Genomic DNA, 24,096 nt, shown 5'->3' on the forward strand with positions numbered 1-24,096 from the left:
TTATCTATTATGTATGTATTTTATTTTTGAGGGCTTTGCCATTTCGATTCCAACTTTAGGCTTACGAAGAAAATCCCAAGATGGCTGAGAACTTCACAATAACAAAATAAATCAAGACAAACAAAGCTCACCATTAAAATCCAGTAAGACAAATTGCAGAACCCTAGTTATAAAAAAAATAATAATCTGGTAATTGTGGCTTTATTCTTCACATTTGTAATTTAAGATTAAGGGTATGTTTTTCCCAGCCCCTAAGTCGGTGATAAGAATGTTCAAGAGCACTGTGCCCACGATAGAGCTTAAGACACCCCACTTGAATCCTCACTAGTTAAATGAGGACCTTTGTCAGCACTGTTTTACTACAGTTTTCCAAACAGCTGTGACCCCACCTGACAGCAGTATCATCTAGTATACAATTTAAACAGTTTGCTAACCAAAATATCATGGGGCACATTGTCAAACGCTTTGCTGAAATGATAAATCACATCCACAGCATTTCTGCAATCTACTAAGCTGGTAACCCAATTAATAAATAGATTTTTCTTGGGCAGGATTTCTTCTTGACAAATGCATGTTGGTTTCTGCTAATCACTGCATTGTTATAAAGATGCTGAGTGCTTTGTAATTTTCATGGGAGAATGGCCCAGTATGCATAATGCAAAATGAATTCATTCACCTTGAGAAGCAGTTTAATGATGTCTGTTTCATTTGGTTTCAGGAAGACTTTCAGGTATAACCAATGATTAGGAAAAAGGACCTTCTGCCTGATAATCATTTTGTGCCAACAACTCAGCGTCCCTTCCAACTCTGCAATTCTATGATTCTATCATTGCATTATAGTATTTAATTCTAAATGGAGACAACATATTACTGTATTTAAGTTGTAGTCCTATATACACACTTACCTGATAGAAAATCCCATGTTTCTGAGCAGATATCCATAGGACTGCACTGTTGTTATTCTTAACAATCTGTGGCAAACTTCTTACCATTTCTGTAGCAAGTCACACAAGATAGCAATATTATGGTTGTTTTAGACTTGGGCATTTCTCAGCTACAGAAACCTGTATATAGACTCAATAATGTGATGCTTTGGAGGAGAACAAATATAATCTGCGCTACAAAACTCACAGCTTTTATTTATTTTAATTACCAACATTAGAAAATTGATAGAAGTGGGGTAAAGAATAAGCAGCATAAGCTAATGAGCTCATCACAGGTGGAAATTTAATTTTTGCAGTGGCCACCAGCAAATCTGGAAAGTATGCTTCTTTTGTAAGTGTTCCGGCAAAGATTCATTCACAAATATTCAGAAAATCTGAACCGTCCAGTACTGGTGTCTGGCATCCAGAAAGTCCTTAACACTTACATCTTTGAAGCTTCCTTTTAGTCTGGTGAGGATTACTAGTTAAAGATGAAAGGGTTTTTATCATTTCAAACCACTGATACCTGGGAAGTTCCCATGAATGGAATTCACTTCAGCCCCACCCTGTTTCGGCAGCCAGACTGTCTCTTTGTTTCCTTCAGGTGAAAGTCTTCCATTCTTGAGGCTGCAGTCCTATCCAGGCTTACCTGGTAGAAAGCCATATTGAACTGAATGAAGCTCACTTCCAAATACATATAAAATGGTTCTGTAAATCACTTGTCCTATGAACTAGTATTCTCAGAAGAGCAGCCGAGAAGCGGATGCCAAACATCCAGCAACGTGTCATGTCTGTAATGGCATCTTATGATCTTACCGGTGTATATCTGGGGCAAATGTGTGTGGAAAAGGAGCAAGGCTGTGCAAGCAAGGCCCACTCACTATCCCAGCACATGCCCATCTTCAGTGCCTTCTACTGGGGTCACACCATGGTTCCATCCAGCTCAATATTGTCTGCTCTGATTGGCAGGGTCTCTCCAAGATTTCTCTCTTGGTCCTACCTGGAGATGACAGCGATTTGATATGGGACCTTCCGGAGAAAAAGCATGTGCTCTACTGTTGAGCGTTGTGCTTTGGAAACCCTGACAGCAGAAGGCGCTTGGTTGTCAGGAGGCTTCCAAGCACATTTGTAGTTAGAATCTCCTTTCAAACATTTGTGTTCAATATATGAAGAGCAGAAATGGAACCAGTGTGTGTGTGCGCGCAGACATTGGCATCTCTTCCCTACTTTAAACCCACACATGTTCACACAGGTGTATGGATAGGGCTGTGACATGTGGTTGATTCCCACTGCACAGGGGTCTCTTAAAGGAAGCCCTGCCAGCAAGCAGCACCCCAATGCACCCACCTAAATGGTGGGCAGAAGCTACTGTCACCAGTAAACCCACTTGCAGTAGCCAGCAAAAACTCCTGAAACATGATATTTGGGGGTGGGGATGGGGCCAGGCCAGGCCAGGCCAGGCTGCTCTCATGGGACAGGAGTAGATCCGCAGAGGAGCATTTTCCTTCCCTTCCTACAAAACTGGCATGAAGGGAGGGGTACTACTGATGCAACACTGTGGTGCTCCATCGAGCCCTGATGCTACCAGCCAGGGATTAGGATTGCAGCCTTAGTTATTTTATGGTATCTAAGCTATCTTGAAACGTATTTGCTAGATAAATTACACGTTCTTAAATACGGTAAATATGTGAGCGCAAATCTAAAGGTTTTTGGCAGTCTTATCACATGGGCAGTAAAGGATTGTGTGAACCATTCCACAGATAATGCATTTTGGCGACTTAATAAAAGCAGCCATTTTCTTTCTTTTTTTAAAGAAAAAAGTGTGTGACTTAGTTTACCTGAAATGATTGTGCTGCAATCATCTTTGGTCTCTGTCATTTCAAGGAAAATGTGGGCTTCTCAGACAAAAAGGGCAGGGGGGAAAGGGCAACATACTTGGGAATCTATTCAAAGTTTGAGATTTAGAAAGGAGGCCTTTTAAAAGAAGAATATTTGTGTTAAGCACACAGGAATGTAGACTGATTTAAGTTATGATAACTTTCCAAACAAATGCCATCAAGGATCCGTTGATTGAAACTCTTTTGCACAACAGTGAAGCTCCAGTTTGAACTATTAACTTTTCCAGTTTTAAGAAAAGAAGAAAAGAAACCGCATTCCTTTATTCACAGCATGAAGGAATGAACACACATATACAGCTGCTTATTTGCAAGTGATCTTGGTGCCACAGTTTTACTCACGGAAGTAAAGCCGTGGGGATGGGGGAAAGGGGCAAGGAGTTAAAATGACCCATGCTTCATCTGGACATCAAAGTGCTAAGGGGAAAATGGAAGCAATCTTAAAAACGCTGCTCCAGTGAGCCCAGTCAGCAGAGCTGAACTGGCCCAAAGCAGGAGAAGGAGTGGAAGGATGTGCGATGGGAAGATCAGACTGAAAACACGATGATAAACATTACAAAGTTATGTCTGACATGACTCAATATCTCTGTCAGTCTTCCATGCTCTAATGCCCTCCAGACTGCAGCTCCCTTCACCCCCAGCCAACATGGCCAAGGGTCAGGGTTTATGGCATTTGTAGTCTAAAACATCTGGATGGAACCAGGTTGGGAAAGGTTGATATAGGTAATAAGGGAAAGGGAAAGGACCCCTGGATGGTTAAGTCCAGTCAAGGTGACTATGGGGTTATAGCACTCATCTCGCTTTCAGGCCAAGGGAGCTGGCATTTGTCCACAGACAGCTTTCTGGGTCATGACTAAACCACTTCTGGTGCAACGGAACACCGTGATGGAAACCAGAGCGCATCGAAACACAGTTTACCTCCCCATCACAGTGGTACCTATTTACTTGCGCTGATATGCTTTTGAACTGCTAGCTTGGCAGGAGCTGGGACAGAGCAACGGGAGCTCACCCCATTGTGGGGATACGAACCGCCAACCTTCCAATCGGCAAGTCCAAGAGGCTCAGTGGTTAAGACCAGTGGTCTAGTGACGGACTAGTAATGGTACCATCATGCATCCATGCACACAAAATCCTCAAAAGCTTTTGCAAATGCAAATAAAAGGTTTGCACACTTTGGCTGAAAGATAAATGCCATCTGTATAAATGAAATTCTTTGTAAGACATTAAAGGTTGCTTGGAAGCCACCCTATGGCAGGATTCTATCCTTTGGATGCAGGGTGCACAAGCACTTTATCCTCTATAGCAAGGTGTACCTCACCCTTTCATCTCTCACACAAACACCACTCCAACACCTCAGATTACAGCAACTAACACAAGGAAACACATTAAAGGCCAATAGCAGATACCTAAGAGAATGCTTGTGAAGCAAAATGCCAGAAATCTCAAGGAGGATTTTCAATTTCAGATACAACCCCCCCCCCCCCCCAATATAGTAGGTCAGGGAAATTAAAATGCTCCATCAAAACAGGCACTGCCTGACTCTTCACCACAGGCTTATGACCAAGTCAATTATCTACCCTTTGGGTGGAAGTCCAAGTTGTGATCCAATGTGAGATGAGTCCGCCCACCTTGGCTACCCACAAACAAAACTGATCCTTGTTGCAAAAGAAGGCATGCATAGACATAATATGTACAAATGCAAACACCTGACCTAGATGGAAATGGACACCGTGAAATATCTAATGCATCTGGAGCAAGCACATGATCTGCACTGATCAGCTTTCATTGTTACCAAAAATTCACATTCCATCATCAAAGGCAGAAATTACAGTCTCAGTTTGACCTGAATGTGTTCCCCACCCACCTGCAAAATATATTGCATTTGGAAATCTGTTTAAAAAAGTATGATCAAAGATTCTTTTAAACCAAAGCAAGAAAGCTTTGGATATTTCATTGCAATTAAAAAAATAATAATCAGGTCCTCTGTTTAATTGTATGATAACGAGGAAGTTAGTATAGCAAGCAGATGAACTTTGGCATCACTTGAAGGGTGCAACTGCAAAATTTATCTCTTGCCCTTTTGATCTTTTCAAAAGAAAAATGGATAATAATTTTAGTGAAACTGGAAGCCAACTGTATATCATGAACTTGATGGCTCAAAGAGCAAAAAAATAAGACCTAGGCAAAAGTTCATCCACTCATCAGAGCTTTGTAAAATGTGAACAAAAAAAGCACAAAATACTGTAAGGTAACCTTATATTTAGAGAAGGAGGCTGCAGGAGGAAGGAGGGGGGATAGAAACCCTGAGGTGCAAACATAATATTTGGTTACAACCCATCACATTTTAAAAAGAAAACAATGAAACTGTGTAAAAAGGAAACTTAACACAGTTTCTGCAAATTTTTCCACTCCAGCTGTTTCACTTCTACTCAGCTAATAGTTTGTGGTCAGTGCTATAAAAAACTAGAAGGAGCCCAGGGCAGCAAACCCATCCACAATATCTTTTTTTTAAAAAAAAGCATCCTGAGCACTTAAAACATTTTAAAAACAGTTACAATTAAAAACATTACTTCACCCAGTGATCTCAAGGTTGCTACAAACAGTATTCTTTAACCACGAAATGCTTGCAATGTTTTCAAACTCCTCCTGTAAGCTAATAATGATGGAGACAGACAAACCTCACTGGGGGGGGGCATTCTACAACAGGGAAAACACCACTGAAAAGACCTTGTTGTGCTAGCATCAACTAGGCATTATTAAGTTTCTCAAAGGACCTAGAGATACATACTTTTATATAATGGACTTATTCTAAGTGGACTTTGGGATAGCATAGTCATATTTTGGGTTTGTTTTTTGCTGTTTTAAGGAGTTAGATCTGCAGTTGTATACACACACTTCCCTGGGAGTAAATCCCATTGAACATATTGGGACTTCTGAGGAGGCAGATAATATAATAGCAGTTGAAATGTACTTCCCCTCTTATTTTTTGTATTGTTTATTTATATATCTTATTTACCTGTGTACAGGAAACCCCCATTTATGTGTGTTCAATAATGAACCCAGAAGTGACCCCAAAATGTCACAAAAAGGAGTGGGGCAGGGACAGAATAGGGTGTTTGCAGGCTTTTTCAATGGCGTTTCAAATATACATGATTTCACTTAAATGCATGGTGCTTTGAAACATAAACCTTGCATAAATGGGGTGTTGCCTGTACAGTGGTACCTTGGTTGTGAAACTTAATCCATTCTGGGAGTCTGTTCAACTCCCAGAACCATTCGAAAACCAAGGAGCAGCTTCCAATTGGCTGCAGCAGCTTCCTGTACTCAATTGGAAGCCGCAGAAGCCATGTTGGACGTTCGGCTTCCAAAAAACATTTGCAAACCGGAATACTCACTTCCATGTTTGCGGCGTTCAGGAGCCAATTTGTTCAGGAGCCAAGCCATTCAACAACCAAGGTATGACTGCATTTGTTTATTCATTCAATACAACTTTAAAGAGTGTAATAGGTGGAAAACACATTTTTCCTTATGTTTATTTGACAAGGACCAGCTACAGGCTTCAGGTATGCCATTTTGACTAAAAAATCCCATTCATCCTGTTACATACAACATTGTGGCTATATTGGCATCCATCTGCTTAACATTCCAAACCTAGGGATATTTTTTTTAAAGAGGTGTGTGTGTGTGTGTGTGTGTGTGTGTGTGTGTGTGTGTATGAGTGCACTTTAGCAAAGCACTGAGTAGTCAATAGTGAGCAAAGGATTTATTTAAGTTTTTTAAAAATCTATATTACATTATGCTGAAATATGTAGCAAGTTCAGACACACTTGGTTCCTGCATTGTTTGAAAGGTCAAAATCAAAAGGTTTTCCTAGAAAACCTAAAAATAAAAATGTCAAGGCCAGAACTAGCAATACCATATGGTAAACAGCCATCCAGGTGGATCAGTTTTTTATACATATGCCATGTGGTACCATTTTTCAAAGAGCAACTCTCGCTGAATCAGTAAAATTAATTCAGCCATCTGAAAAGAATTACAGAAAAATTATAATGAGTGCAAAAGGGGGGAAAACCTCTGGCTCTGTCAGGGAGATTTAAATATATATAAGCAAGCAGTCTCACATACCTCTTTTAGGAGGTTGCCTGGAACGTTATGTACTATATAGTACTAATTTCATACTGAACTGTGGGCTGATTCATGACCTTATTTCTAATTACAGGCGTCACTTATTTTTCTTTTGTTACTGTTAGTCTCTGCCTAAAACTGTTTGTTCTCTTGCATCAAGAAATCATCATGTTGCTTCAAAATTGCACCCATAGATTTACAGCAGCATGCTTCACATTGCAACATCTAAATGTTCTTGACCTTGTCCCGTGCACAATCACAAGGACCACACATTTAAGTAGTAGCATATCCCTTACAGTAGCAGCACTGGAGTGCAAGGGATCAGAGACCTTGCATGGTACTGCTTCTGCACAAAGCACCTCCATGTTGAAAAAGCTATTCAGTGATGTTCACATGGAACAAAAAGACCAAAGCTCGTCTTTGGTGAATACACAAACAGCATAGCCCAACCGAGATAATGTTCAATTTAACGGTCAATTTAGACCTGGGGAATCTGAGTGCAAATAAATTTGCACTCAAACTCACTGGGAAGCTTCCAGCCTGCTCATGCAGTCATTCAACCAGCTTCCACTGCTAATTGGGTGAGGAGAGAACCAACTTAAGAAGTTGTGGAGAGACAAATTGCTGCTTCATCAGCCTATATTGCAAATAAACCTGCTGGATCACTGAATTGTAGAGTTGAACGTAACCCTGAAAATCATCTAGTCCAACCCCCTGCAATGCAGGAATATGCAGCTGTCCCATGTGGGGATCGAACCAGCAACCTTGGTGTTATCAACCCCAAGCTCTAACCAACTGAGCTATCCAGACTGATGATCCGGCCCACTAAGAACAGAATTTATGGAGAAAGCCTACCAAGACTTTCTGAACTGGCTTAATATAATGTTTGGGGTTCCCCACCCCAGTGACTATTTTGAAACATTTCTTTTATACTCATATAATAAACATACTCTCTCTGTGGCAGTGTATTTAGCAGCAAACTGGACAAATAGATGCACTGAAGTAATACACTACAGTGGCCTCACTGTGTCACCAGAGAGCTTTATATAAAACCCATACTTCTTTCCACGTTCATTTTCTACATAATGATCAAATCTGTTCAAAATATGTATCTGCTTTTAATACATTGTTTCTCCCCATTCTTAATTAAAGTGCTGCATTCAGCTTCATTAATATCAGCTTTGTCATTTTTCCCCTGGAAGGTGAATACTAGTGAAAGTATAATCTATGAGGCTTACATACCTGATTTACAGATATTTAAATTGAAAGCATCCCTGAAGGGGCCAATTGTGATCTAAATTTTATCCTCCATAGAGAAAAACCTGTCAAGAAACAGGCACACAAAACACTACATTAAGATTCAAAATCCATTTACTTATCAAAACAGACCTGTGAAGGGATACTACAGGTAGAAATCTCACTTCTGTATGCTCCTAACATAAGTATAGCTTGGTGACAAATAACTTGACTTTGAAACTAATCCTGTGTTTTGGTTTGCTGTGCAGATCAGTGCATTGCATCTGTTTTGCTTGATTTTGGAGTACTGACACATGATTTTCACATGCGAAATTAAGAATGACAGAAAACAAAACGTTTAAGGGCAAGTACAACCTGCCCATCATCGGTTGCCTGTCATTGACTCTGCTTATGCAAATAGTTGTTCCTCCAGTCCCAAATCCAGGGTGACAAATCTGTGCTAGAGAGCAGCTCCAGAAAGTGAATAAAAATAGACATGGTATGTGGCTTTCCCTAAAGGTAAAGGTAAAGGTAAAGGGGCCCCTGACCATTAGGTCCAGTCGTGGCCAACTCTGGGGTTGCGGTGCTCAACTCGCTTTATTGGCCGAGGGAGCCGGTGTACAGCTTCCAGGTCATGTGGCCAGCATGACTAAGCCGCTTCTGGCGAACCAGAGCAGCGTACAGAAATGCTGTTTACCTTCCCGCCGGAGCTGTACCTATTTATCTACTTGCACTTTGACGTGCTTTTGAACTGCTAGGTGGGCAGGAGCAGGGACCAAGCAATGGGAGCTCACCCCGTCATGGGGATTCAAACCGCCAAGCTTCTGATCGGCAAGTCTGTGGTTTAACCCACAGTGCCACCCGCGTCCCTTGCTATCCAATAAACAGGGAGAGACAAGAAAGACTATTGCAGTGATCTAGGGAGAGGCTGCCATCCTATGCACACTTACCTGACACAAAGCTCCTCTGAACACCACGTAGGGCTTTCTTCTGAGCAGACATGCAATGGGTCATGTTGCAAAAGAGAAAGAAATGGAGGTTATAAACAGCAAAGGTATCGTTGGCAAGGCAGGGAGGGAACAGCAGACAATTTATCACAATTTCTTGATAATTTAACTTGAACCTATGTGTTATTCCACATTCAATTTTGTTCTGGGTGTTTGCATAGGCATTGGTGTAAAAGGAAGCAAAATGTTGCAGGTAGTGGGGTCAATGACCTTTCAACCCAAGGCCTGGAGAGAGAAGTATCAGGACGATTGGACTGGTTTACCTGGGAGATTGATCTGACATTTTGTTCTATCCTGGACAATGACATTTCATATACACACCTCGGGTGGTTGGGCCAATCTTGCCGCTTACATTTTCCCTCTTTACTCCCATTGCATATGCAGACATCCAAAACAATGTCAGTAGTTAATATGGAGTTCATGCTGGAGTGATTTTATGAATGACTATATCCAATAATGGTATGCAAATTGGTCACAGCAGGCTAGCAAGGCTCTTCTGCTCTCTCACTTGGCCCACCCTCCATAAACACTACTGAGAGCAATATGAAATGGGCACTTCAACACTTGGATCAACTCTACAGAGTGACCCTGGGCAGATGCAATGGTGATGGAGAAGTCAGCTTCCTTTGCAATCGCTGCTACAGACTAGAGTCTGGTCCATGTTCAGTCAGTCAGCTTAAGTCTGAGTTTCTGCCCTGCATTCTAACCACCATCCCTGCTGTTTCATCACTCCAAGCTCCTCAGAAAACCAGTAGAAGACTCATAGACTCATAGAATCAACGCAGGAATCTCAACTAAAACATCCATCACAAATGGCCATTCAACACTTCTGCTTAAAAAACTCTTACTGTTCAGAAAGTTCTTCCTGATGTATCAAGAAAGCACTTGATAAATTATGTCACCCACCCACCCAGGTCATCCTCCTATTCCAGAGATCAACCGGGTTTGGACAGGGCCACCACTAAGGGCAAGAAATACCCCCAGAGTTTGGGGGGAAAGATTCAGACCTTGGGGGCAGACCATCCAAATTGCCCTTAAACCCTGTGGAGGTTAGGAATTTGTTTAAGAAAAGATGCATGGTCCTCCTGTTGAGCAAATCAAGTGTATGATGCTGACATATGTAGGGGACAGGTGTAATTTGAGAAAAACCCATCATTATCATGGCCATGTTACCTGATGGGCTACATGCCAGTGTAAGGTAAAGGTAAAGGGACCCCTGACCATTAGGTCCAGTCATGACCGACTCTAGGGTTGCGGCGCTCATCTCGCTTTATTGGCCGAGGCAGCTGGCATACAGCTTCCAGGTCATGTGGCCAGCATGACTAAGCCGCTTCTGGCGAACCAGAGCAGCGCACGGAAACGCCATTTACCTTCCTGCTATCTATTTATCTACTTGCACTTTGACATGCTTTCGAACTGCTAGGTTGGCAGGAACTGGGACCGAGCAATGGGAGCTCACCCCGTCACGGGGATTCGAACCACCAACCTTCTGATCGGCAAGTCCTAGGCTCTGTGGTTTAACCCACAGCACCACCTGCGTCCCTTACATTCCAGTGTAGGCAGAGGCAAAAAGTGGATGGAGCAACTGATACAACTTTTACCTTTGTACAATGGGTTGCATTCCAACAACAACACAAAAGTCCGCTTCCCCTTCCCACCCTTCTCTCTCTCTCTCAAGCACACATCCAAGCAAGCAAGAGGCATTATCCCTGGCCAAGGATACATTCCACTGGATGACACACTTGAGGGCTTGGAGCAGGGCCATTGTGTGGGGGGGGCGGGGGTGACCTGGGGAAGAGACATGGTCTGAGAACAGTCCTAAGGGCCTGATCGAGAAGCCTGGAAGGCTACTCTTCACTCCCAGGCCTGAGCTTCTCCACCCTTGGTACACGTGAAATTAACAGATTTCTAGATGTGGTGCATGAAAAGAGATGGAATCCTTAAGGAACTCAGCACACATTAGCGTAGCTTCAGAGTAGTCTTCTGCAGTGCAGAATGCAAATGCCAGCAAACAGTTAAGCAAAGGTCAGAAAGTAATGTTGATTTCTCTGGCTGAAATCAACCAAGCACATTTGCCCCATGCAGTTCCAGGAAGGCTTGATGACATTCAAAGGCTAAGACTTGCAGGTAGACACCAATGATCTTATGCAGATAGTTGACCTATACTCAGTGCCCAACCAGAGGAGGTGGAGGAGGAAAAGAAGAAGAACCCTCTTTTTCTTGCTTTGATTCTTATTTGGTTCAAGGATTAGTGGACTTGGATTCCTTAAAAAAGGAAGTGCATCTTAACCTGTGGAAATGGGGAAAAATCTCACATGCAACAAGATTGTTCTTCAATTTAAGTTCATAGCATATTCACATTAAATAGACAGCTTGGTTTTGTTTTGAAGCGCCCTAGGCAGTGGGTATCCACACATACAGATGAGTAAATTAGCACTTTCAATGTTAACTTGCTTTCCTTACTCCAAGGTAAATTATTGATTAATGGCAGTTTTACTTCTACATCGTCCCATGTAGTCATACACAATTATTCTTCTCTTGTCTCCCTGGAGAAATTGTGGTGCCCAGAAGCGTGCAAACATACTTATTTGTCTCCAGAAAATGTTAACAAGTAACTATCAACTGCAACACTGTACAACAGGGGCGGGGGAACAGTTCAAAATAAATATCCTTTTCTTCTTCAACATGTTTCAGTCTTGAGTGTCAATACTTTTGTTGGTCTTTGAAAAGGCCAGTCCCAAATATATTCAAGTGCTTTCTAAAATTACAGCTCAGTTACAACCACTTTTTGATTAGCTGGCGTAAAGTGCCCGGAACAGCTTGTAAACACTTTCAAACCCCACTTACTAAATGTTGGACATATTATACAGTCATTAGGTACAGAACCTTTAAAATAGCTTTTAGGAAACATATTTGGTAATTCTCATAATTAGTCAAGAGTATACAGGCATAAATGGATACTGTAAGTTTATCACAGCTTTGACTTAGTTTCAAAGCCATTCATTCTACATTCAAGCCATATTCCAGATAAGCTAACAGAAATGAATTTGGTCGATGTTTATTTATAGGTAATGTGTGTGGCCAGGGGCATGCTGGGGGAGGCCTTGGATTCAGAGAATCCTACCCAGGAAGAAAATGAATCCAGTCCTGATACTGGCATAGGGAATTTCTCTCCCATAGGAACCAATGGGCGGAAAATAAAAGAGGAAACACAAAAATTGCTTGGGGAAAATCTGCCACCCCACAGCCTCTGCCCTGACTGGTGCAAGCCCAAAAGAGCTTGGATAGGGTAGTTTCTATGCCATGAATGCCCCCCCCCCAAAATAGGATTGCTATGACATAGTCCAACATTTCAGAACACTTGTTGCTCTTCCATTTATTTCATTACAATTCTTTACATAGGGTGACATCACCACCACCTAATTTTAGTGAATACAGATCAGGAAGATCATGGTTGTTGTTGTTTTTAACAAAAATGGTAGCACTGGGAGTGGGGGATGGAATCACTGGTTATTAATCTGTGGAAGACAAAGCTTTATGGTGGGATTTAGATTATCTTTGTTCTAAAATATTTGGCAGCCTGTGAAATTTCCAGTACAATCCTATACACGTTTACTCAAAAATATGCCCCACTGAATTCAATGGAACTTAGTACTAGTGGGTTTAGGAACAAGTACAATGCACTTTGCTGAAGGATGCCACTGTATAAGGCTCCACAGCTAAAATTTGTTGAACAACCAGGATGTTCATAGAGCACAAGCTGGCTATTGCACACAATCCTTTCAGAAGAATTTGTTTTAATCAGTTCTCAGCTTGGTGACAACCAAATGTGTCTTGTTGAGCAAAAACCCACTTGTGCAAAAGGACTTTTGGTTTCTTTTCTCTCTCCTCCAGCCTACGGAAGTATCATCTCCAGAAGATCCCTCAACCCTCTGGAGTAATCATTTTGGGAATGGGGACTGCAGGGGAGCAAGGTCCCATTACTGTATGTGAGCACAACAGACATCCATTCATGTTATGTTGAAGCTCATCTGTTATCTTAAAAACCTACTATAATTTACTATGATCAGGCTGCTGGAAAACATGGCTAGCGATCATGATGGGCCAGCCAACAGAGCGTCAAGACTTAAATCCTTGCATTCAAATCTCAACTCAGACATAACAAAAATGGTCTCGGGTCAGTAACTGAGATTGTTACATTTCCCACTGAAATCAATGGGGATTGTGTCTGAGTACATATCTTTTGAACTGAAAGTCCAGCTCCAACCACATTTTCTCAGAAGTGGGATTTACTTCCACATCTGAAGGCAGCGCTGTTTAGGGAAGTTTTTAAGGACTGATGTTATTACAGTATTATGTTTTCAGGTATGTTGTAAGCCGCCTAAGAGTGGCTGGGGAAACCCAACCAGATGGGCGGGGTATAAATAATAAAATTATTATCATCATCACATATGCATGCCTTGAATTACAAAACTGATTCTTCATTGGTTTAAAAAGTGGAAATCATAATCTAGCGCATGAGGCTTAATAAGATACCAGCACCTAATTCACCCTTAGAAAGAAAGTGCTATTTAACGAATGGGCTGCTTCAAGGTAAGAATGCAGCTTCAATACCTTTGTTCATCAAGTACTGTGTAAGTTAGCTGCCAATTCAAAATATTCAACAGTACATTTCCATGGTAAACTCAATTGTTCCATAGAATTCTATTGTGTGCTATTCTTTTTCAACACCCAACGATTTAATCCTCCACTTGCTATGCAGCGGCACTCATTTAATTAGGTAGTTCCACTATGGGACATCTGATAGTATATTGTCTGAGAAATAATCCCTACAATAATTTAAAATCCACAGCAGTGTTTCCTGTACTAGTAAAATAAATGACTGTCCAACATTAAGATAAATTATCCAACTTCAGTGTAGACTGGAATCTAGCAGACTACTATAGAAGGCCGCATGGCTGTCTAACATAGCATTTTGTTTCCAACTGGCTAACCAACTGTACTGGTGTCAACAAAGCACTTTTCACTCACACTACTGCTTGCAGAAGCCAGACATGTTCAGGGAGGAGGAGCAGAAATTTGTTAACTATGCAGTTAATTCTACAAGTGACCAATAATCTTGAGTGATGCAATAGCGGACATCCTTGGGGGATAGATGGAAATAATTAGTTTAACATAATTAAGAAACCAAGGCTTGTAATCTGCACAATTCAGAGAGTTTAAGAGCCATTTTATATATTGCACAGAGCAATCTTCCCAACCTGGTGCCCTCCATATTCTTTGGTTTAGAGCACCTGTTAGTCCAAAGCAGCTAGCGAATACCAGGTTTGGGAAGACCTGATACAGAGGCAAATCAAAGGTATTGCCCTACAGAGAACTGCTGCCCCACAAAGTTCTGAGATAAGTGTACCTTACAATACATGCATTTCCCAGTTTGCAGCATTCCAGCTGGCTCTGTCCTACTGAAAGCAGTGGGACTTGATATATATAAAACTGTGTCCCAGCTAGTTTTGGAGATGGAGTGCAGAATGTGTAATAAATAAATAAATAAATAAAGCCCAGCTTTATTTTACTGACTTAAGAACACACATTTATGACGCACCAAGAGCAACAGAAGAGAGGAGGGAAGCCATGCTGTTGTCAACGTTTTATCAAGAGGTATGAATGTTGTGTTCCCAACAGATGCAGTCCAAGAACGACACCGGTATGGAAGATCTCATTTTACATCCATTTATTTCATCCCATGGCCATTTAAAGCATAATAGTCAATACATTTCTAACACTACAGAGAAATAATACCAGGGTGACCAGAGTATATATACAAGCCAAAAATAAAAAAATAAAAAAGATGTGGACAGCTGAATAAGAGTATGTATTCAGTATGGAATCCATTGAACTTCATTCAGCTCAGGCTTTGTTCTTTAGGGAACAAGGTGCTAATGTGCCACTCTCATATAAAGTGAGTGTAATTGCTTCCAAAGCAAGTTACTGCTGAAAACATAGATGGAAGCAAGTTAAGTGTAACACTAAATTTCACCTATAAACCTAGGAGCAACACTTCCTTGAATCAATTTCCACCCTCCAACACCATTACTACTCTGTATTTGTTTTTTGTGGTTTTTTTGTTTTTTACAAAAGCCTACTGTTTTATTAAGGCATATTTTGCCCTGAGCAATTTGGTGGAAATTAGCCCAAAAGTCTAAACAGTTAAAAGGCAAGCACCAAGTGACCCTTTTGTAGACAAATATAGCAATCTTTTTTGTTTGTTTGTTTGCTAGCTCACCTATTAAGCTGGGAGTAACATACAAAAAGTATTGCTCAACAATTTGGTAGAACAAAAACTTTTTTTTCTTTTCTTTTTTACTTTAGGCCAAACTTCCAAGGCTGGCAAGCTTAAAGTTAGGCACTGAAGTAGATGCTGAAATGGTTAAGAAGTCGCATGTAAGATTGGACCTTTGCTGTCTTACACCTGAATTCAGGCATCCCTGTTTGAAAACTCAGGCTAAGCCCAAGATATCCCAAACAACCACAGCCAAAGTGTCAAGTCAACTCAAGCTAAGAGATAATAATCCAATGTACCATAAAGTGGTCCTCAAGGCTCTGACTACACACATATCCATTCTAGCTAAAGTCAACTTGTGCAAGCTTGTTGTGAACACATTTATCTTGTCCCCCCTCCCCCCAGATCTGACATATTAGCCAATCATATGTCCAAAGTAGCACAGGTTATTCATTCAAAATCCAATGCACATCTCTATTTAGAAGGCCTGAATGCTCTTCCCTCTACAGATACAGCTTTTAAGTAGGGCCAGAAGACCACACAATCCGTAATTTAGAAATAAAGAATAATGTTAAGTGGCAAACAAGTGCCTTCTTTTATACAAATTTAGACAATACAGGCTATCTACTAAGCTATCAAGAGTATCCAGAAAAAGAAACACAGCCAATTCTACATTTTATTCACATTTATTTTTCGCTTTTAGTGTGCTCACAGAAAATTAGAACACCTTAAGCAGGAATTTAATAGCAATTTTGTAAGCAAAGTTACATTCCATCTCTAAGTCAAATTGGTCAAAGCTTCTCCAGTATTTACAAAAACATGATAGACAAGATGCTACACAAAAACCATTGCATCTGAAACTGGTTTTTATTCTTTATTCTGAAAGACAACTGGAAAAAGAAAGCATCGTCTGCTGTCATCAAAAACATACCACAGTATAAACAGTAACCATTCCACTTATCACAGCTTGGTTGAGTTTAAAATTGTGTGTGGTTTTTTTCTTTTTTCTTTTAAGGTCCAAGATTACTGCAATTTTACAAAAAAATAAAAATAAAATGGGCAGGGTGGAAAAAGTTGCAAACTTAATGTGCTTCTGGATATCAAGATTTGTTTTTATACAATAGTCACAGTTAAAAACACCCTGCTGGTAATACATAATTACACTTTATTAAGGTCATAAACCAGCAATAAACAATAAAGCCTATACAACTTGTATTTCTACTTAATCACTGACTGGTACAGCTAACATGAGATAAGTGAAAGTTCCTATGGTTTAAATGAATTTCCTAAGACTATGATCTTTTTTTTTAAAATCTGAGTATTGGAATTTTTCTTCTTCCTTCTTAGTCAAGACTTGTAGTGTTGTAAACCTTATAGAACATCTGCCTCACAAAATACATTGTAATAACTTTCTTTTTTAAAAAAGACTAACCCCTTATTTCTTGTGGCACATTTTCTTGGCAAATTATCTGCACCACTAATTCCCCATTGTGACCCCTTATCACTTCATTTGCTATCCCTTTATTGACCCATCCATTTCCTTCATATATGGGCATGTCCATAGATTGACAGAGGAAAAAAAAAAGTTTACATTTTGAGTAAAAGATGCAAAGTATGCAAAAAACATTAATACTGATGCAAAAAAAAAAAAAGAGGAGGAGGAGGAGGAACGAGGCAGAGGGAGGCGTTTAGTCTCTCCTCTGCCGGTTGGAATGGTGGTAACAGAATGATCTGAGATGGGATCTGTGGGTAGAGACAAAAAAGAGAAAGACATCTTTTAAATCAATCCCTGGTTGTAGACAAGTTCTCCAGAACCAGTACCTGGCACCACTCCAAACAAACAAACGGGGGGGAAGAAAAGTTCAATCATCTCAAAATTGCCAAATTTTCCTCTCTCTCTCTCTTTTTTACTCTGCCGACTCAGCTGGTGGAGCTTCTGGACTAGACTCGGACGGGGCTTCCTGTGTAGGAGCTGCCGCCGCTGCCGCCGGCTCCTCTGCTTTAGGCGCCTCTTGCTCAGTTGAGCTGGCTTCGGGGGCAGCGCTCGGGGCAGCGGGTGCCTCTTCCTGCTTCTCCTCGGGCTTCTGCTCTTCGGCAGGCTTGGCCTCCTCCCCAACAGGCTTCTCGGGCGCAGTCTCTTCTGATTTGGCCTCCTGAGAGCCCCCAGCCTCCTCCTTGGCCTCCTCTGTGCTGCCGGTGACGGCGGCGGCAGCAGCGGAAGGAGACGCCTCCTGGGCGGCCGCTTTGCTCTCCTCCTCGTTGCTGGCGGGCTCCGGGGTGGCGGCCGCCCCTTCCTCTTTGCCCCCTTCTCCCGCAGCGCCCGCCCCTTCGTTCTCGGCTCCTTCCCCAGACTCCTTTTTGTTCTTTTTAAAGGAGAAGCCGCTGAGCTTAAAGGACTTTTTGAAGGAAAAGCGCTTCTTTTTTTTTTTAGGGGTCTCGTTGCTGGACGAAGGGGTGGCTGCCTCCTCGGCCTTGGAGGAGGACTCCCCTTCGACGGGAGAGGCCGGCTCCGTGCTCTCGGCCTCGGCCGCCTCCTTCTCCGAGGCAGCCTCCGAAGGGCTCTGCTCCTCCTTCACAGACTCCTCGGCCGGAGCGCTGCCGTTCGCCTGGACCTCCTCCTTGCCCGCCTCGGCGGCAGCTGGCGAAGCGTCGCCATTCACCTTCACGTGGCCGTTCTCCTGGAAGAGATGAACTCAGCGTTATTGGAGGAGAAGGGGGAGCGAAAGGAAGATCTCTCTCCTGTCAAGCGCAGGTGGACACAGGACTATATACCCTGTTGGTGCCATTGAGGCACTTTCAGAACACTGCACAAATCAGTTTATGTGACATAACTCCCTGGGCCAGCCATGGCAGCACGTTGCCAGCGACTTTCCCGCTGCTTTTCCCGAGGAGCGCGCGTGACGCAATGGCCGGGCTCTGGGGAGGGGAGGCGACGCCATTCAGACGCAACCCCTCCTCCCCGCGCCCTTTTCACTCCGGCTCGTCCCTTCAGGGCTCCCCCCACCCAGCTATTTGGGCGCGGCGTCAAGTCAGCGTCGTTTGGAAACGCGCCGCGTGGCCGCCGTCCACGCGGCTGCTTCCCTTCTGCGATTTAATCAACACTCCCCCCCCCCCGCCCCGCGCGCGAGCATCACCCATCACCCCCACCTTTTCTCAACACACCCTGCGAGAATCGAACGAGGCCAAGGCAGCGAGGAGTCTCCGCCGGCAGAGGGCACTGCGGCTCCATTTTGCCAAATCCACCCGAAGGAGGAGCGAAGCGCCGAGGGAGGAGACTTCGGAGAGAAGCGCTGGCGAAGCAGGAGGAAGCGTCGCCTTGGCCAGGATCGCCTCTGCTAGGCGAACAAAAGCTCCGTCCGCAGCCGCAGCTTCTCCCAGCCCCTTCCTTCTACCACCACCACCACCTTCCTGGTGCCAAACGGAGAGACAAATCCCCACCTCCCGCCCACCATAGCGGAAGGAGCGGCGCCTCCGCTCCCCAGCGCACCGGTTGCCTTTTTATTTCTATGCAAAGCGCGCCTCCAGCTCCTCCGTGGAGCGGCGAGGCGACGAGACAGCAGCTGCCGCTAAGAGGCGTGGTGCAGCCCGGCGCCCTCCACAGCGTGGCGCGCCCGGCCGAGAGCGAAGCGCCGCCACATGCAACCTGCACATGCACGCGGTTGCAAGCGCGCAAGCCGCCCAGGCTGCCCCACGTTCAGCCCGGTGCCGTCGGCACGCTCGCGCATCCCTTAGCAACAGCTCTCCAAAGCGCGCGCACAGCAGCGCCTCTCCGAAAATCTCGCCCTCATCTCCCACCAATGCCGGGAGAGTAGTCTTGGCTACGACAATAATATGCACACGGGGGGGGGGGGTCGTAGTGCCGTCTACGATCAACCACATTCAGCGTGTGCCGCAAGCTTGTATGCAGGCAACCGACAGAGCGAAGAAGGATCCAGCAAGCAAGATGGAGAAGACGGTCTCTCAGCCCCTTCCCCAATACACACGGACAACTCTCCAGCGCCCCCCACCCACCAAGCACCGCTGTCGCTTGCTCTTGCCTTATCACTGCCAAGCTCCACTACACTCTCCTCACGCGCCAAAGAGGAGAAATGGGGGGGGGGAGAGAGAAAGAGAACAGAATAGGGGCTGCTACAGGATAGGAAGCCATCGAGAGGAGCACACGATCAGTTCCAACCAAGAGCACGAATATAGCAAAAAAGGTCTTCAAAGATGCCGCCAGTTTATAAGCAGCAAACTGTGCACCACGCCAAAGGGAAAACACATCTCACTGTACACAAGCATCTAGCAAATTTCTGCCTCCACCACACTACTACGCCTAAAACACTGGGTCCACAGCAGTGCGAAAAGCCACTCCTTTTCATTACCATTCTTTTAAAGGGCTGTAGTCAGATTTTTTTTTTAAAAAAAGCCATGCATCCCCACCAAGCAAGAAAGTGGGAGCCGAACGAAACACCGTGCACACCATTTATTTTCTTCAAAGAGAGAGAGACATTATTCCATTATCATCATTCCTCGCTTCTCCCCATTTGCACCCCGCTTACCTGTCCATTCGCCTTCGAAGGCGACGCAGGCACCGCTTCCCCGGGCTTCTCGGCAGTGGCTTCGCCTTTTGCAGCGTTCTTGGAGAACTGAGCACCCATGCTGGTTTTATTCAACAAAGAAACTCAACAGATCCAAAAGAAGGGAGGAAACAAAGAGCGGTGGGTTCGTATAAATGCTGGGAGACCAGCAGCCTGAAGAGCAGCAACACAAACACACACCAGAGGGGGAGGAGGAGGAGGTGATGGGGGTGGGGGTGGGAAAAAAAGAGAGAAGACAACCGATTATTTTAAAATATGTACACTCCCGGATTTTTTTTATTTAAAAAAAAATTAAAAGCTGGAGAGGTCAAAAAAGCAGCAGCGCAGAAGCAAAAGGGGGGGAAAAAAGGAAGGAGGAAAAAAGTCGAGCAAAAATATTAGAAGCCCAAGGTTAGTACAAAAAAAGAAGTAATAAAAAATCCCAGATTTGTAGCCGTACTGTAGACAAGGGGAAAATGGAGAAATCTCCCTGGTCGCTAATAAGATGCGGAGTCCAACGCCCAAGTGCACAGATGAATGGGCTTCCCGAGCGCTGACGGCAGCCCCCGCCCGCCGCCGACCAATCACGGCGCCGCCAGACAAAAGAGGGGGCGGGGCCTCCAATTGGAGCGAACAATGGAGCTGCGATTGCAAATAATTTGAAATCGGCCTTGGACTGATAATTAATACTCTGAAGAATATAAATAAATTAATGAGATTAGAGCGTGCACCCCGATTTCTCTTTAAAAAGCGGGGGAGTGCGGGGGGGGGGAATCGAACGCTGCACGGTGGGAGACAGAGTTTATTTCCCTTTCCCTTCGCTGGCGGACGAACACTCCTCATAAAAAGCGGGGGGGGGGGAGGGAGGGAGAAAAGGTATTCCTCTTCTTGCAGTGGTGGGAGCCTCTGTTTGGTGTCTGTCTCTCCGTGTCATCCTTCTCCTCCCCCCAAGCCCCGTGTTAAGTTAGAGACAATGGTTCGACTTGTGTGTGTGTTTGTGATTTCATCTTCTCGCCCCCGCTGCCTCTCCCCCCCCCCTTTCCATGCCTCCTCCCCCTTTTCAGCTCGAAGAGGTGGGTGGGGGTGGAGGACTTAACAGATATGGAGGCTCGAGGTTTCGCTCCCCCCCCCCTTTAATTGGTTGCAATTGTTCAATCGTCCCAATTTGGAAGGTATTTAAACCACGTAGATCAAGTTTCGCCAAACGAGATCACGAGTTGAACGTTATTAGGTCTGTAGGCCAGATGTGAAAAATGCTTCCACCAGCTGCCGTCGCCGCTGCTGCCATGGCTAGGGAAAGGGAGAGTGCCCTTCCCCCCATCAATATTGGTTTGAAATAAAATATTTTGCGAGGAGCCTACGGGTCTAATTAAATCTCGCTGCCTGATTAACTTTGATTTGTATCTTAATTTTTTTTTTTTAAAAAAAAAAAGCTGCTGAGGCTGCAAATCCCCTTTAAAAAAATGATGATGATGAAATGAAGCCAGTGCCATCAAGAAGAGCTGCTTGTGTGTTTTCCAAAAAGAGCGAGCGAGAGAAGCGTCCACGTGTACTTGGAAAACGCTCCTAGCCAAATGGAACGGGAGTCTTGATTCGTTTCCATGTGGTGCACGTCGGAGCCATGATGGCTTGTGTGCAAACGCGAATGGTCTGGATTTCGACAGAGGCAGGGGAGGGGGCTTCCCACCTTAAGCACCGCGCAGCCTGATCCTATACTTCGCCTCCTTCCCTCCCCCCACCCATCGAAATCCGTGAGCTATGGGCACACCTAGCTTTGCATTGTTAGGAGTACAAGCCTAGCATAGCTTCATGGTGGGCTTTCTCTCTCGCCCCCCCTTTCCGCCCGTTCAGTTTAAATGGCTACAGTGGAGTGATAGCAAACGCCGAGCGATCTCTCCTCTCGCTGCTTCGAAAGCAATCACATCACTCAGGATACCAAAATGCCGGTGGGTTGAGGTTGGGGGGGGTGATGGTTTCTAAAAGGGGGTTTGCAAAGCAGCAGCTCCACAGCCCACCCTTCTCCCTCCCTACGGACTTCATTGTGTGATGGCTCCAGATTTGTGCACTCACTGCCGTTCAGTAATGCCCCCCCTTCCCTTGCCAACACTCTAGTATTTTTAGCAAGATGGCACTCAGTCAAAGAATATTTAGTTTCTTGTGGGCAAAATACACCACGAGGCATTTGGTTTTTACATCAAGCTTTCCTCCTCTCTCTCCCCCCGCCCTCCCCGCTTCCTTCCTTATTCCCTCGCCTCCCCCGCGGTATTCCTTCAAATGCAATTCCTTTCTCCAGCCCGGAGGACGGGAAAAATGGATCGCGTGGTGGAAATCCATTAGTGCCAACCGCGATTTCTTTGTTTTAATCATTATTTCTCGTTCTTTTGGAAAGGGGATGGGGGACGACGACGACGACGACGGTTTTAGACACGCTGCTTCAGCTCGATGCATTATTCACTCTCCAAGTTATATTCCCCTAGAGCCCCCCCCCCTTTTTGTAGATGTGCATCGTGCCAACAAACAGGGCTTATCGCCCTTTAGGGAAATCGGGCAGGCAGCCGGCAGCACTAGTTGATGCAAACCGACCGTGTGCGTGTGTGTGTGTGCACATGTGGCAGTCCCCAACCGAAACGTCATCTGGATAAATCCATTAGCATCCAGGTGCAGTTTTGGAGCCTGTTGATTTTTCTTCACTGGAACACCACCATATTCCCTTCCATCTCCATTATTTGGGAGCTGTTGGTTTAAATCGCTGCTGAGAATCCTGTCTTAGGAGGAAGAGGAAGGAGGCAGCGGCGGCGACGGCCACAGGCATCTCTTGCAAGCATCTGCATCAAAGGGAGGGCAAACTGAGCTAGTCTGGGGACTCCTTTCTTTTCTCTCGGCCAGCCTCATTTGAGAAGGCTCGGCTCCTTTATTGCTCCTTTGTTACCCCGGCTGCATTACTTTTGCAGGGTGCCTATTTACACGGTATCGGCTGGTTGCCTAGGCGACGGCCGGGGAAGATTCGAAAGGGAGGGGAGGGGCTCGCGTGAGAGGGAGGGAGCGAGCGAGCGAGCGAGGGCGAGGCGCGGCAGCACCAAGCAGATGGACCCTCGAGAGGGGCGGGGTTGGGTGGAGAGGAAGATGGGCTGCTGGAGTTGGGAGGAGACTCGCAAAGGAACCAGCTGGAAGAAACCCCAAGAGAGCAAGGGAGCTCTGAGAGCGGGGAGGGGGATTCATTTCCTTTCTCTGAACAACTTCTTGGAACCATTTCCAAAGGGGGAGCCATGTTTGTTGATTATTTATTTGTTGCATTTATTCCCTACCTTTTCTTTCTCCAAAGTAGGTTAGGCTGGGAGGCAGTGACTGGTCCAAAGGCACCCAGTGAGGTTTTATGGCCAAGTAGGGTAGCAGTTTGAAAGCACGTCAAAGTGCAAGTAGATAAATAGGTACCACTCCGGAGGGAAGGTAAACGGCATTTCCGTGCGCTGCTCTGTTCACCAGAAGTGGCTTAGTCATGCTGGCCACATGACCCGGAAGCTGTACGCCGGCTCCCTCGGCCACTAAAGTGAGATGAGCGCCACAACCCCAGAGTCGGCCATGGCTGGACCTAATGGTCAGGGGTCCCTTTACCTTTACGTTTAGGGATTTGAACCTTGGTCTCCCAGGTCCTAGTCTGGCACTGTAACAAAGGAGCCAACTCCTAGGGGCTGAGGTCCTTTCAGCCCCCCCCCCAAATATTTGAAGGGGCTGCCTCCCCCTCACCCCCAGTTCATAGGCATTGCCATTCAAACGGTGTGCATGTACTGCATATTGTGATAATCATAATAATTTTATTATTTGTACCCTGCCCACCTGGCTGGGTTTCCCCAGCCACTCTGGGCAGCTCCCAACAGAACACTAGAAACAGAATAAAACTTCAAACATTTAAAACTTCCCCAAACAGGGGTGCCTTCAGATGTCTTCTAAAAGTCGGATAGTTGTTTTTTTTCCTTGACATCTGATGGGAGGGCATTCCATAGGGCGGGCGCCACCACCGAGAAGGCCCTCTGTCTAGTTCAGTTATGCAGGATGGGGCTTACTTCCCCTCCC

The 24,096-nt window shown here is 44.6% G+C and overlaps 1 protein-coding gene across 2 annotated transcripts; it reads right to left on the minus strand.

The window, feature by feature from the left end:
* Positions 1–14,902: 14,902 nt before the first annotated feature.
* On the minus strand, positions 14,903–20,726 carry MARCKS (myristoylated alanine rich protein kinase C substrate). 2 transcript variants are annotated; one of them, XM_079971426.1, is made up of 3 exons: positions 20,486–20,726; positions 20,008–20,199; positions 14,903–18,144 (listed from the first exon to the last, which is right to left on the minus strand). In XM_079971426.1, exons 2-3 carry the CDS (start codon positions 20,104–20,106, stop codon positions 17,374–17,376), a joined length of 870 nt encoding a protein of 289 aa, XP_079827552.1. In that variant the 5' UTR covers positions 20,107–20,199; positions 20,486–20,726; the 3' UTR covers positions 14,903–17,373. The 2 variants fall into 2 exon arrangements, with proteins under 2 accessions (XP_079827552.1, XP_079827551.1); XM_079971425.1 differs by having other exon boundaries at positions 20,008–20,726.
* Between the last annotated feature and the right edge of the window lie 3,370 nt (positions 20,727–24,096).

Source organism: Podarcis cretensis (assembly GCF_951804945.1).
Source record: "Podarcis cretensis genome assembly, chromosome: 3".
Lineage (NCBI taxonomy): Eukaryota > Metazoa > Chordata > Lepidosauria > Squamata > Lacertidae > Podarcis > Podarcis cretensis.